This window comes from the organism of the source record quoted next, unplaced genomic scaffold (assembly GCF_019419815.1).
Source record: "Pyrus x bretschneideri cultivar Hongxiangsu unplaced genomic scaffold, Pyrus_bretschneideri_v1 Contig22, whole genome shotgun sequence".
In the NCBI taxonomy this organism is placed as follows: domain Eukaryota; kingdom Viridiplantae; phylum Streptophyta; class Magnoliopsida; order Rosales; family Rosaceae; genus Pyrus; species Pyrus x bretschneideri.
In genome coordinates this window covers 4,120,009-4,134,929 of record NW_025999524.1, presented here as the reverse complement: position 1 = coordinate 4,134,929, position 14,921 = coordinate 4,120,009, and the positions used below count along the sequence as shown (strand labels likewise).

General features: G+C 36.8%; 3 protein-coding genes across 3 annotated transcripts; 2 read left to right on the top strand and 1 right to left on the bottom strand.

Moving 5' to 3' along the window:
* Nucleotides 1-3,575: 3,575 nt before the first annotated feature.
* On the bottom strand, nt 3,576-5,058 carry LOC103947596 (ribulose bisphosphate carboxylase small subunit, chloroplastic). Its single transcript, XM_009358515.3, has 3 exons — nt 4,798-5,058; nt 4,535-4,669; nt 3,576-4,023 (listed from the first exon to the last, which is right to left on the bottom strand). The coding sequence occupies exons 1-3, from the start codon at nt 4,978-4,980 to the stop codon at nt 3,793-3,795; spliced, it is 549 nt and encodes a 182-aa protein (XP_009356790.1). The 5' UTR covers nt 4,981-5,058; the 3' UTR covers nt 3,576-3,792.
* Nucleotides 5,059-6,463: 1,405 nt separating this feature from the next.
* On the top strand, nt 6,464-9,132 carry LOC103947586. Its single transcript, XM_009358504.3, has 3 exons — nt 6,464-6,682; nt 8,188-8,393; nt 8,668-9,132. The coding sequence occupies exons 1-3, from the start codon at nt 6,581-6,583 to the stop codon at nt 8,933-8,935; spliced, it is 576 nt and encodes a 191-aa protein (XP_009356779.1). The 5' UTR covers nt 6,464-6,580; the 3' UTR covers nt 8,936-9,132.
* Nucleotides 9,133-14,059: 4,927 nt separating this feature from the next.
* LOC125477747 (CLAVATA3/ESR (CLE)-related protein 27) lies at nt 14,060-14,383 on the top strand. The gene has a single exon (XM_048585165.1). It carries the CDS (start codon nt 14,060-14,062, stop codon nt 14,381-14,383), a length of 324 nt encoding a protein of 107 aa, XP_048441122.1.
* Nucleotides 14,384-14,921: the final 538 nt, after the last annotated feature.

Here is a 14,921-nt window from a genome sequence, read left to right as displayed (position 1 = left end):
ATCTAATTACAGTTAATTGATTATAAAAACTTATATAGTAGTGTTGTTGTAAAATAAAACAAATATCCTTTTTATTAAAAGCAAAAACAAAAATATCAAATGGGATGAATATAAAATTTGTAAGTCTAAAAGATGTACCATTATATACGTTGGTTGCCTTTTAAATACGTCTCAAAGAGGCTTTTTGAGCAGAAATATTTGACTGGCCAATTACCACTAAACTCAAGTACCAAGATTTAAATTTGAAACCCTCCTCAGTCCTCCGCCTTCACCCTGTTTTGAGATAAATTTTTTAGGGTGATCAGAAGAACACGAGATATAATACTATGTAATGTTTTGTCCTATGCTCTAGACACGTAAAATCTCTCATGTTTAGGCCATTCATTCTTTACCTAAATAATTCTAGGTAATTTTTCATTATCTCATGTTCCAAATTCATTACAATAGTGCAGCACATACGCATCCATCACCAGCATTCAGCAAACAACTATATATATGCTAATTTTATCCCAAGATATTTATATATATAGGACGTGTATATCTTTCACACGATCCAACTAAATACTAAAGAAATAATCAAACAAACCTGCAATCTTATTGACAGTGTGGCGGTGGACGGATGTCCTCTACGTGTATCGGCAACCCATATTCTGAAAAGATATCCCATATCTCGTTATCTCTGGTATGGTTGTGATTGACCATGCTTTCTCTTTCTTTATTCGTTTTCTTTCTATATTTTCTCCTCCAAACTAAGCAACCAACTTTCAAATATCGACTGCACCTTCCAAGTTCCAACAAAAAAGTAGCATGGCTGATGGCTCATAAAATATCTACCAATCTTATACATCACAAATATCATCACTCGAACAGACTTGCGTAAGGGTGGTCGGATAGGGAATCTCTTGCAAAAAGTATTAAACTCTATTTTGATTTCACTCAGTGAAAGAATTGTCTTTGTAATCAAATACACTTTGTTCTCATTTATTGGATATTTTGTGAATTTTCGAAGCCATTCTGAAACGTTAAATAGACTGAATTATATTAGCATCCGTTATTCGCATTAAACTAGAAGATCGTGAAACAAAGAGATGAATCATTGTCCAATATAACTTTACGGGTTGATTAGTAAATGGAAGAAATATTGACATGAGTTTTGAAATAAGATTTGATTACCACTTAATACTACGGTTTAATGATATTTCTTTTTATTTATAAACAAAATGGCTTATTTCGAAGAGTTTAGGTATGGCCGGTTAGGACTGACTGCTTAGACGGTTATAAAACTGTATAATTAACCTTATAGCCCACACCCGTTGACTGCAGAAACAATCATTTGGCTACAGAAGAAAGGGCGGATTCTAAATGTTCAAACTATTCTCAACCCCTCCATCCTCTCCAATGTTAAGGATAAGTGGATGCCATGGCTGTGACGGCAGTGATAGAATACGTAATGTAAGCCGCCACCAGGATAAGATGGCTTTCACTGTCACAAACAGAAAGACAGAGACCAGTTTAACCCAAAGCGTACGTGTTGTTTCGATTGTTTGGTACCCAACTTGCAGGTTTAGGTCGGGCCAAGGGACTAGTCGGTCAGGTAGACAGCCACCACTCTCCGACACAGAGGGCTTCCAACCAGTCAATTTACAACTCAAAGTGGAACGTTTTGTTACTTCCCTCCCTCCCTTTTTTTGTCTTCCAGCAACTCAAGCTTTTTGGTTTGCTGCAGAACCAGTGATTGCATACATTATCACAGGCCACATTTTTATTCCCATGGATCATTGCCTGCCCAAACTACTAAAAGATCTTACTGACCAAAACACATATACTCGAACATATCTTTTGAAATCCCAACTCATTTTCCCGTTGAGAAATATTTTAGTAAGTGTGCTCTTCGGTTGTGCTTTCAGAGTATCGGCTAATTAGAGTATTTCCAACACTCATAAGTTCATTTTCTTCGACACTCTTTACATCAAAAACATATTTTATTAAAGTTGTTTGGAATGTATTTTTTTCGATAATTTCATTAGGAAAATATCGAATTTTTCATCACAAATTCAAAAGTACTTAAAAATGCATCCGCAGAATCATATACCAGATGTTTTTTGAGAAAATAATCTTATGGCAAAGAAGCACTTACGAATTTTTTATCAACGCGAATATTTAGCCTTACCAACTTTATAATAACAATCATAAACAAATTCTTAATCTTATCAACTTTATAATAATTCAAGACAGTCGCAACGAATTATCTCTCCTCCCTACGAGTGCAGAAACCAAACTTATAGTCGGCTGCTCCTGTTTCACCGAAATATACCAGTTTTTTTTTTTTAAATGGAATTTTAAGATCTTTATTGTTACCAATGCGTGACATGTGTCCCTTGCCTTTGCCACTGGAATTTCATTGAACAGCGGCCACACATATATCCGGAAAAAAAATATAATAATAAAATTGGTCCTATCCAAATAAGGTAACTGCGTTCGTGTCAATCTGCTTGCCCACTTGCCCTTTTCCATTAAAAGGAACTAATGGACGGCAAATCATCGTTATTTATTTCTCATGTTTAGAAATAGGTTGGTTAAAATTAAATTTTACTCACGATCGCTATCAAGTAGATTCATAGTTTAAAAAGTATTAAATTTAAAATCTTTTATTTTTGTTTTATAGGGCTGTTGTTTACATTTTTTTTTACTGAGCCAATTGTCGTGTAGGTTGCCCAATTGCCCTACGGGGAGTTCAGAAGTAGGAAAAACAAAAAGGAGAGGGCAACGCTTCGAAAACAACAGGGTAAGGTTACGTGAACACAGAAATTCATAGCTGCGCCCATGTAACTACTACGAGCCCTCCAAATTAAAATTCCAAACCAACTGCCTATATAAAAACAACCCAAGATCAATATCTTCTTGCCGTCTCATCCGCGAATTCCTCATAATTTGCATTTTTTTTATAGGTTTTTAGTTCGGCTTATATGTTACAACCCAGTTTTTGTTTTCCGGAGAGATCAAATTTGCCGGGATAAATGAAGAGGGAGAGACGTAGTGGCGGCGGCGGAGGAGGCGGTGCTGCCATTGTTCAAGCTCCAAGAATTGAAGTTACGACGGCAAAAACAGTGGCGGTTGCAAACAAGAAGGCGAAGAAAGCGATTGACAAGGACGGGAAAGAAGAGGCGAGGATCGACGGCGGAGATGATCAGCACTTTTGGGTTTGGTGGCGGATGATCAGAATCTGATGGTCGGGGATGAGAATTACTGGGGGAATTTGGGTGTTGTTGTTGCGGTGGATGAGCAAATGTCGTGGGGGTCCGTTTGGTTGCCACTTGGGATGTGGAGTTTATGGAAGAATCGCATTACGGATTGTTCAGTGATGTGATTTGGGACGATGACATTTGGGGATTGAGAACCACAAAAGAGTCCCAAATCCGTGCAAAAAGACGGAGAGAAGATTTGTATTTACATTGTTCAGTTTATGTATAAGATTTTTGTAGCAACAACAAAATAGTCATTTTCTGCCGTTGTTTTCTTCTCTATCATTGCCGCTGTCAGGATGCGCGAAAACCACTTAACATGCATATGCAAAGTTGACGAACACAAACTCTATTTAGATAGAGAATTCAAATATCACAGAGTAAACGGAGAATTACAAGGAGAGAAATTACAGAAAGAAATTTTTTTTGGAGCCACAGAACGAATGGTGCAAACAGAAACTGCCGACATGTCAATTTGAAATTCAAATTGTTGAAGGGAAGTAACTATAGCCGGTTGGGCACCGTTGCGACGGCGTAGTTTTTGAAGAACTTAATAGCTTGGGGGCTGGTAAGCGATGAAACTGATGCACTGTGTTTGGCGGACGTTGTCGAATCCGATGATCCTGATGAAGGAGTTGGGGTAGGCGGTCTTGGCCTCCTCGAGCTCCTTGAGAACTTGGGAAGAATCAGTGCATCCGAAGAGGGGAAGCTTCCACATTGTCCAGTAGCGTCCGTCATAGTACCCTGGGGAGCTGTTGTGCTCTCGGTAGACGAACGGGCGCTGCATTTTTTCATCGAAACATATTAAAAACGTCAACTCAACGTTGAAACGAGAAGCATCCTCGACTAAGAACTAGTGATGAAGTGTTCAATTTTTATTTTTATTAAAAAAAAAAAAAACTGCTTAACGTATATAAAAAATAAGTCGTGATAAACTTGTAAGATTAATGTTAAAGAAACTAAATTTGTAGACTAAATTAGCAAACTAAATGAGGTGTCACCAATAAAAAATGAGCACGTTTATCAACGATTAAGTAATAATCCAAACACCAACTTTCATATTATTTAATTTACAAAATTTAGTCGTGTATTGCAAAAAAATCCCATATTTTATCAAAATTACATTAAAATACCTTATTTTTCAAGACCTAATCTTGGGGGAAGAACAAAAAATAAAGATTATTTTTTTTATTTTTTTTGGGTAAATTTATTATTATTATTTTAAATTATGTGTTTTCGCTTTTACAATTTTTTGTTGCTTTTAGACGAACTAAAGAGTGCATGTTATTTACCTCCAACTCGAATTCCAAGGTGGGAACCCAGTTTTTGCGGAGAAGGTAGTCAACTTCCTTGGCCAATGACTCCGGAGACAGGGGAGGAAGGTAAGAGAGAGTCTCAAACTTCTTCAGTCCAGTTGGTGGCCACACCTGCAATTTTTACGTCAAAGCCGTAGTCGGATCAATTAGCTTTCTTTCTAAGCTAACTTTAATTAAACTTAAGAAATTAAAATAACCCTAAAGTAACATATACAGGTAAATTAATTAGCTAGGGTTACCTGCATGCACTGGACTCTTCCACCGTTGCTGGCAATGGAGGTAATATCGTTGGCCTTGCGGGTCACGGGGAAGGCTGAGAAGGACTTGAGACCGGTGAAGGGTGCCACCATGCTCGCCTGAGCCGGGGAGCTGGTGCGGTGGACGGAGCTAACAGCGGCGGACGAAACCAAAGAGGAAGCCATTGTTCCTCTCCTTCTTCTTTAATTTACCACAACTAGGTAGATTTGATCAGCTTAAGAGGACTTGACAGAGTTGCTTCACGCATGTATATATAGAAAATAACGTCGCTGCTGAATTTAGCCTGTGTTACCATAGCCTAAAAATCTAGTGGTGTAAAATTGATATTTCTGAAAATATTTGCCTTATCGTTATGCACTCCATAGGTTGTGACAGGTGGCAAACACCCATATCTTATCTGAATCACTAGTTGAATTATTTGAATGATGCTGTGTAACGTTATTTCTCAGCGCTTGATTTTTTCCTCCCGCCGTCTGTGAGCCTTAGATTTTTGTAAAATTATTTACTCCTAATCTTCGCGTCGTCCAAAACCTGGACCGTGACAGAATCTACTGTAACTCCATCCTTGAATTTATGCCATATTTTTGACCTAATTCACCTATCATGCTGGACCACCTGAGACCTTCAACTATTGGGCTTATTTGTTCCGCTTCGATTGATAAATGGGCGGATATTCTGTGGATTCAATGCTTATGGAACTCCACCCGTTTGGGCTACTTGCCATGGGAAACCTAGGACTGATGAGTAATTACACTTTGGATCGAATGGTGCATTTTGGTCTCGTTTGGTGTCTACAAGTTGAAAGATGTGTTTTTGTCTCGTTTGCTTTCAATTGGAGTTTGATGCTTTCTTTTTTCACAACTAACACGAATATTTTTAGTTAACTGATTTTTCATGTTGATCTTGAGTGGCATGGCTGATTTGATAGAGAAAAAAGGAAAGGCATTCAACATCCTTTTGCACAACATGGCCTTGGACATCAAGGAACAAAGTCGCTGAGTACAATTAAAGAAAGGATATATATGCAAGAGATAACATACTTGGCACCTAAGAAATCCTATTTAAGAATTTCATTAAGAATAACTAAATCAATGACTATACCGTAATAACCTTCTTAAAGTTATTACTTATTATTTAGATAAGTTACTAGTTGTAATTGTATTATTTGAAAATATATCTCTCGTTATTAGTATAAATAACTCCCTTCTCTTCTTTCGGGCCGATCTCCCTCACGAAATTCATACTACAAGAAGTACGAGTTTATAAGTTCTGAGAAAACTTTCACTTCTACGAGTGCGATTTATTTGTCAATTAAGTTTACGTAATATTGTAATTTGACGACCTAATATACTATTCGAGAATTTGCAGAAAATAATCCCGATTAATATAAAGTGGGAACGCTCTCTCCTCTCCTGAAAAGCATCTCGAAGTCCTTTAAACACAAACCCGCCTCCTCGGATTCCATTGCAATCGCTTGACCTGCGAAAAACATTTCCCCTAGAGGCTAGATCCAACGATAGTTTGACTCTTTGACTGGGGCGTGTCTCTGACGCTCTTAAATGATCGCGTGGGTCTGAAAGGGTTCTTTTAGTTAAACAGCTTACAGTGCGTTGCAAAGAAAGTTGTCGCTTTTTGTTCAGTCTCACTCTTTTTCGTACTCAACTTTCCTACACAGTGTACACACAGGCGCACAGAGAGAGAGAGAGAGAGAGAGAGAGAGAGAGAGAGAGAGAGGAGGGAGGTGCGAGAGGAAGGAAGGAAGCCATGGGAGAAGGCAAGGGCTCGACTCTGGTGCACCTGCTTGTGGTAGTTCTGAGCTTAGTGGCCTTTGGGTTCGCCATTGCTGCTGAGAGACAAAGAAGTGTGGTAACCCCTCTTTTCTTTTTCTTCTAATTTTACAGTTTGAAATGTAATTAAACTTGGATTTTTGAATGTGGCATTTCCCAAAGTCTTTGTTTTGCATCTTGATCTGTTTTTTTGTGCTTACTTTTCATGATTCTGTGTTGTGTGTTTTGGTGCTTTGTTCCGTACTGTTTGTGCTATGTAAAAGGTTAGGGTTTTTAAGGATGTTGTCGAATTTGTAATTAGTGCATTGGAAAAGTGGGTTTGTTACAATTTTTTGGGGTAGATTTGTTGATGGTGAGACTGTTTTTCCGGTTTTGGGGTTTTCTAGGATCTCCACAAATGAGGATTCTGAATTTCACTCAATTACCAAAACAGTGCCAAAAAGGATACGAAATTTTGATGGTTCTTTTTCTTAATTACCCTTTTTTTTAAATTCTCGAAGATTCTGAGGGTGGCGATTTCCATATGTGATTTAGTTCATTTACTATATGATTTAATTTTCATAATTTTTTGCTGAATTGCTACCACAAGAATGAACATTGTTGCTTTGTAATGCCTGTTGTTGGAGTCGACTCTTCTCAATTTCGGGGTTAAATTGTTGCCATTGTCAATGTGTGATCCTGGCGAACGCAAGAGACTATTTTATGAAACTTTTACAATAAGAATGACCATTTCCCAGCTCATTCATAATGTGTATCTATATTTGAAACTGTGTAAAAGTTGCTGGCAGTATGTAGTCGCTTGATCTGTAGAGTAGTGAAAATACAACTGAATAGGTGATCTGTCATTCTGAATTGCACAATAACGAGTTTCAGGGCTGCCCGCAGAAAATTTGATTTTCTCACAGCTGTTAGACTAGTACTTATCCTTTTGAACATTCTCTTTTGAGAAGTTAATGTACCATGCTTTCTTGGTCATTGGATTTTGTTTCTCCATTTGTACCACTCAATGCGTTCTTTATTTTAAAGGGATGAATTTGTTTATGAAGAATTATGCATTCTCGTGTGGGCGTATATGAAGAGGCGATTCATGCATCAGTTGGATTAGACTTTTTTAGTCTGCATATTCGTGTGTCATGATGAATTTCAAATTAAAAAGTGTGAACTAGAGAAAGTTTAAAGGTTGTGCAACCTTTGATATTGCAAGGTTTGATTCTTGTTTAAGTATTATAGTCAACTTGTTGATTTTTAGCTTTTCGGCATTTTCTCGTCTAAAACTTATTTCTGATAGGATTGGTGATGAGGTTTTAGACAGAAGAGGTTTCTACCGATTGGTTCCTTTTTTCTTTCATCTGGTATAACTTAATGCGAAAAAGTAATGGATGTTGATTACAAAAATGGAAAGGAAGTGGGTTTGACTCCATTCCATTACTAAGATATCAATATAGGTGTGTTTTATTGGTAGCATGATAGTTCCATTTCTATCCTTTGAATGTTTGCTTACTGTCTGAGTTACCAATTGGCATGGTGGAATCTCGGTCCATATTTTGTAACATCAATTTATAAAGCAACTTCATTTCCTGGCAGGGCGAAATACGTACAGATGTTCAAACGAATCAAACGTACTGTGTGTATAATTCAGATGTCGCAACTGGTTATGGAGTAGGCGGTTTCTTGTTTCTTCTCTCAGGCGAATCACTCCTCATGGGTGTCACGAAGTGCATGTGTTTTGGCAGACCCTTGGCCCCTGGTGGAAATCGAGCTTGGTCCATTATATATTTTGTTTCATCATGGTGAGCAGTCCTATGTTCCTTAATTAAGGAACCCCATCTTGAACAATGCAACATCAACCTCCAGATTGCTTTAACTTGCCCGTCATTTTTGCTCCAATTTCATTTGTTTTCTTTTACTTAAAAAGTTTGGTAAACATTTCTGTATGAATGTTTAGTTGAATGTTTAGTCTCCTTCATTTGGCCTTGGGACAAATTGATTGAAGATGTTATTCTTCAATTAATCCATGTATTTGAACTCTACCTTTATAATTTGCTGCATTTTGTGTATCTGCAGGGCAACTTTTCTGGTTGCAGAAGCTTGTCTAATTGCTGGTGCTACAAAAAATGCCTATCACACCAAGTACCGGGGGATGATATATGCTCAGAACTTCTCCTGTGAAGCATTGCGAAAAGGTGTTTTCATTTCTGGAGCAGTATTTGTGGTTGCGACTATGATTCTCAACGTGTATTACTACATGTACTTCACCAAGGCAACTGCTGCTCAGGCAACTCATAAAGCAAATCGTTCGAGCTCAACTGTTGGGATGACTGGGTATGCATAGAATCAATTCGTAGTACTAGTTAGCTTCAAAGTTTTGCATATTGATGTTTTGAGTATGGGATGCCTCTGTTATATCATACTTTTCAGTGTGTCAATTACATTGGTTTTATCTGGTGAATATTTATATATACAAGTGCCTGTATGAATACTTGCAAATGCAAGTTGCAGAATTATTAAGTTTTGGTGGTTGACGACTCACTTTCAATATTAAAATTTCAAATCTGCTATGTTATTTTGCTTTTAATTTTTGGATCATACTGTTTTAGCAAGGGGAAATTATTTCCACACTTCTTTTCACTTTCTACACAGTGTTAATATTTGTCCTTTCTCGTTTAATTTATTCAATTCAAAAGCTGAAAATGTTTATGGGTGTTCAAGGAGAAAAATGAGGTTGCAAATTTTTTTTCCCATTTACTAATTTGAATCACCTCTAATGTGGCCCCATGGTATTATAACATGTGTATTTCAAAGCTTTATCCCGATACACGTGTCTTCTTGTTATTGGAGCTGTCAGAGGTAAGTGAATTTTAGTATTCACAAGTGAGTACTCTAGTATTGTCCTTTACTAAATCGACTGTGTATTTCAAAACTTTATCCCAATACACGTCTTCTTGTTATTGGACCTGTCAGAGGTAAGTAAATTTTAGTATTCATGAGTGAGTACTCTAGTATTATTGTCCTTTACTAAATCGACTGTGTATTTCATAACTTTATCCCAATACACGTCTTCTTGTTATTGGACCTGTCAGAGGTAAGTAAATTTTAGTATTCATGAGTGAGTACTCTAGTATTATTGTCGTTTACTAAATCGACTGTGTATTTCATAACTTTATCCCAATACACGTCTTCTTGTTATTGGACCTGTCAGAGGTAAGTAAATTTTAGTATTCACGAGTGAGTACCCTAGTATTATTGTCCTTTACTAAATCGACTGTGTATTTCATAAGTTTATACCAATACACGTCTTCTTGTTATTGGACCTGTCAGAGGTAAGTAAATTTTAGCATTCACGAGTGAGTACCCTAGTATTATTGTCCTTTACTAAATCGACTGTGTATTTCATAACTTTATCCCAATACACATCTTCTTGTTATTGGACCTGTCAGAGGTAAGTAAATTTTAGTATTCACAAGCGAGTACTCTAGTATTATTGTCCTTTACTAAATCGATTGTGTATTTCATAACTTTATCCCAATACACATCTTCTTGTTATTGGACCTGTCAGAGGTAAGTAAATTTTAGTATTCACGAGTGAGTACTCTAGTATTGTCCTTTACTAAATAGACTTGAACCAGTGAACTAGGTCGGAATGAACCGGTTGCACGTGTGATTTGGCTCAAGGTTAGATCGGTTCAGCCCTTGGTTTTGCCGCTTCTCTCTCTTTCTTTTTAGACATCTCACAAATTGTACAAACCGGTTGCACATGAGTCCATCCATTCTCCATTCCGACCCAAACCTGAATCAATGTGGCTGTATTATTCGTTTGGTTTAGAGAGTGAAGCAAACCGAACAGAATCGTACCCACCTCTATTGACCTGCAGAGAAATTTTGGTTGAAATTCAATGTTTGTGTTAGAGAAAGCGAGAGGGGGGGAGGAGGAAATAATTAGTAGGTGGCTTGAGAGTTGAGGCCAAGAAGAATATGGCAAATGCAATAAAAGAGGGGATAAGAAAATGGCAAAAATAAGTAGAAGAGGATGACAAAAGTCCAAACGACAAGCTCAATTTGTAACTTTAATGCATGCAGATGAAGTGGTCCGTTATGAGAAATTTTATGGTCTGTTCGAAACACAGGATGATAAAGGATGATATATCAATCAGTATTTCAGACACACTAAAACCACAAAACAAAACCACTTATCTTCAATTTTGAAATACGTTGGGGTAAAATTTTGTTATCTGCGGGTGCATATTATGCGCATAGAATGTCAAAAGTTCAGTTTTAATCTTCACCAAAAGAATAGTTGAGTTTAAACCGTGCTCTGAAATTAAATTTACCAATACGGCCCTGCAAAGTTATTTGACCATGACTAATAATTCAGTTGTAACCGTACCAAGTACCATTGAAAAGTTTTAAATGATACTTGCTACCTCAAAGTCCCATCTGAATTTCTAACATAGAAGTGAAGCCTTTCCTATCAATGCACCCAAGACAATGATTGTTGGTAAAAGAACAGCATTTCCATTACCACTGTGATTAGACGATCAATCGAGCAATATCTTCGAAAATCCGGCATAATAATCGCAAACTCTTTTAATTTTTATTTGTTGTCGTTGACTTATTCAATTTGATAGTGAAAAATAAGAAGAAAAAAGTAAAATGAGAAAAATACGTACTGTTATTATTTTCCTTTCGTAATGCATAATCCAAGTTCTTTGCAATTAATCGTATGTTTAAATAATTGTCTACATTTGAAAAGCATTGATTAAGTTTTGTTTAATAATAGAGTAATGCATGGAACTTGGCGGGTTAGGCAATCTGTGTCTTCATCCATCTATCTCTTTTCTTTTCCAGTTTTCATGGGTCCTTAACCAGTTTTATTCAACAGTTTGGTAGTGTTTTTATCTAATCCATTTCTTGTTTTCCTTTCCTTTCTTTTCAAAAGGACCCCATTAACTTTGGTCGATGCCCAAAAGACAGAGCTCTTGCTTTCTTCAATTGGCAATGAGTTAATAATGGCATAATTAATCTAGTATGAGTTTGATTCTCCTAGATCTCATTTTCAAAGAAAATTGTAGTCACACATAGTTCAGTATTAATCCAAAAATGGTCGGGAAGAAATACAACAAAAACTAAATGACCACCTACCATTCAATTATGATCGATTGACATATATATTGTAGAGTATAAATAAATGACTATTTATACTTAAAAAATAAATAATTGAATTGGGATACATAAAATAAGTCTGTTACAATTTATTAAATAAAATAAAATGTAAAATGAAAGTTATATATTTTCTATTTTAAGTGAGAGTCGCTACCCATGTGAGTAAGGTGGACGCGCAAACAGGTCTAGGAGCATTTTTATAATTTTCAAATGTTTAAAAATTAATTGGGATGGTGGGCAGCCGTTCAGGGCTGAACAGTGGATATACCCCAACTAAAACATTGTCACATTTGTTTTTTTATTTTCTATTTTTTTATTTTTATGAATAAACATTGTCACATTCTCATCACAAGCCCCAAGTGATTTATGAGGACAATTGTGTCTTCAAGAAGCTCACAAGATGGCATCAAATTTGGCACCTAATTTAGTAAATTACAGTACTAATTAACAATTAATTAGGACATACGTACGACGGTACGAGAAAGTTATTACTTTTACAACCAAATATTGGTCTCCAGCACCGCCGCGGGATTCCCGGCCGGTCTTCTCCTCCGCAATCCCATACACGTTTCCATATTTAATCCCCCAAATTCCATCTCACACATTACATACATATTCTTTACAGTTTATTATTTACTATATAATTGGAGATTGTAGTTCACCGTTCACCTCCCCGCGTGGTAAAAACTCAGAATTTGCCCCTCTCTCTCTCTCTCTCTCTCTCTCTCTCTCTCTCTCATGCTCTAGTGTGGTACTTGGCTCGCAATCCCTCCCTGGGATTTGTTTGCATAATAACAGAGACGCTCTACAAAGCGCGTGTGGCCCTTGTTTTCACTTTTAATTTGTTTTGCTTTGACTCTCACAGCGTCACCGACATGCTGATTTCTAGCGTGATGCATCGGTAATCATATACCTGCGCATATATTTGCAGCAAGTGCAGGAGCAGCGCATCAGTAATTAACTTTCTTCACCCTAACGATGGCCAAATTAGTGACAAAGCCCTTATTTACAGTTTATATGAAACACCTGTCGTATAATGTACTATTGCGAGTATTTTTACGTCCAACACTAACGGACTCAAATACAACATAACATATACTGAGTAGTTTCACTACTAATCGAAGTCTATGTATAGAATGTCACATATGCTAGATTATGCACGTTATTAAATTCAGAATAGTGTCAATGTTAATCTACTCTTGTTTGATATCAAAGCGGATTAGATTTGTCAGGGTTTAATCCGCCCAAGGCATCAATCGTGCCACAGGTGGGCCCAAGCCCACCAGACTAAGGAGTCGGGCAGTAATAGCCCGACATTGCGCCTGGGGCCATGTGACGTTAGGTTGACGCCATTCATGTTATAATTTTTTTGCACCAGGCACGTGCGCTTCATGTGTGCGTGACGGCTAGTATTCCGACAAAATGCAGGTTGAAGGGTACTTTTTACTATTAATTATATATCATTTTGTAAAAAAAAATCATAAATTATTGAACTGTGCAAGTGATTTAATAAAAAAATGGACTAGAATTTTCTCATCTCTTAATCTCTTTTTCCTTCAATCTCCTCCTGTTTGAACGGTTAAAATTAAGCTATATCAACATTGTGTGTTGACTTTTTTTATAAAGAGACACAAAAAAAAGTGTGAGAGGAGAGGAAAAAGATTAAGGAAATTAAAGAGAAAAGAGAATCATACTCCGTAAAAGATAGCATCCATGAATCATGATGATTAGTAGTAGATCCTTTTTTCTTTTTTTTTAAGGATAAAATAAAGGAAGTTTTAACAAAACACGTCCGATATTGTTCACTTTTAACGAAAAATCATATTTTTATTTTTCATGATTCTATTCACTACACATTTATTTGTCATTTTTCATTAAAAGTAATTTTTTTTTTTTAATTTTCCGTTAGTTTTTCTTAAATTTAAAAAAATAGAGTTAAAAAGTAAAATACAGAGAGCTGAGACATGGACTGCTGCTATTTTCTCTTCACGTGGACCACTGTGGGCGTATACTAGGCTCCATTTCTCTCTGCCCCTCTCTCTCTCCCCTCAGTCCTGTCTCTCTCCTCTCTCTCCTTCTCTCTCTGTTCTACATAGAATAGCCGTCAATCCGTTGCTCATAAGTCACAGCCTCGAGAGACAGAGAGACAGACAGTGAGAGAAAGAGAGAGAGAGATAAAATTCAGAACTTAGCATTTTAACGGTCAGACATTAGCTTAAACAGCTCATCAAGACAGAAGGAGGAGAGAGGAAGAGAGACCTTTGGTGATTTATGTAGCTGGACATATATTCCGGCAATGTCGTCCGCCGGTTGCTGGAGGCTTCTGCATTCTTCCCTGCTGGTTATTCTGGTCGTTTCGGCGTTACAGATTTGGGTCTGCTGCGATTGCAGGGCAGGGGCAATACGGGTATTCCCAGGAAATACAGATAATGTCATATCAAAGGTGCAGGTGGAAGCGGAGAGGAACATGATGGAGAAGAAGAGCAAGACAAGCACAGAAGCCCTGTTCCAAAAGTACTTCGGCGGAAGCACTTCCAGTTCCAACTTCAACAAAACAGAAAAAGGATATGAAGAATCCAAAAGAAGAGTGCCCAGTTGCCCAGATAAACTCCACAACTAGTCAAATTATTCAAATTTCCTTTTTTCTTAGGAAATATTTCTTGAATTAAAACCAAAATACCCACGTTTTTCTCATATCGTTTGTCAAGTTCTATTCATTATATTTTGGTAATTCACGAAGTGAGAAAACCGGGGGTATTTTGGATTAGTGCTTAATTAATCTAGTTTTATAATTTGTTGAGATTAATGGATCATGAATCAAGATTTGTACAGAAAAGTTGAGAAATTTGTACGAGCATTTCTTTGCTAGATAGTGATGTGATAGAATCTCCGTACGTTTGTACTAGTTTTTCAAGATCCCAAACATCTTTTGATCTTTTAGCTTTGCTTTTGAGATATTCAGAAGATCGAATATATATCATCATCAGAGAAAGAGTGTTGGCAGACCATAAATATTTTTGCAAAATTACAAAACAGAGAGATTCTTTGCTTTCCAACACAACAATACAAACGCATTTTCTACTCTCTTGTTTTTTCAACATTTGCAAGGAATTTTTTTACTACAACTCTAGTTTCTTACCACCACTTATTTCCCTGAA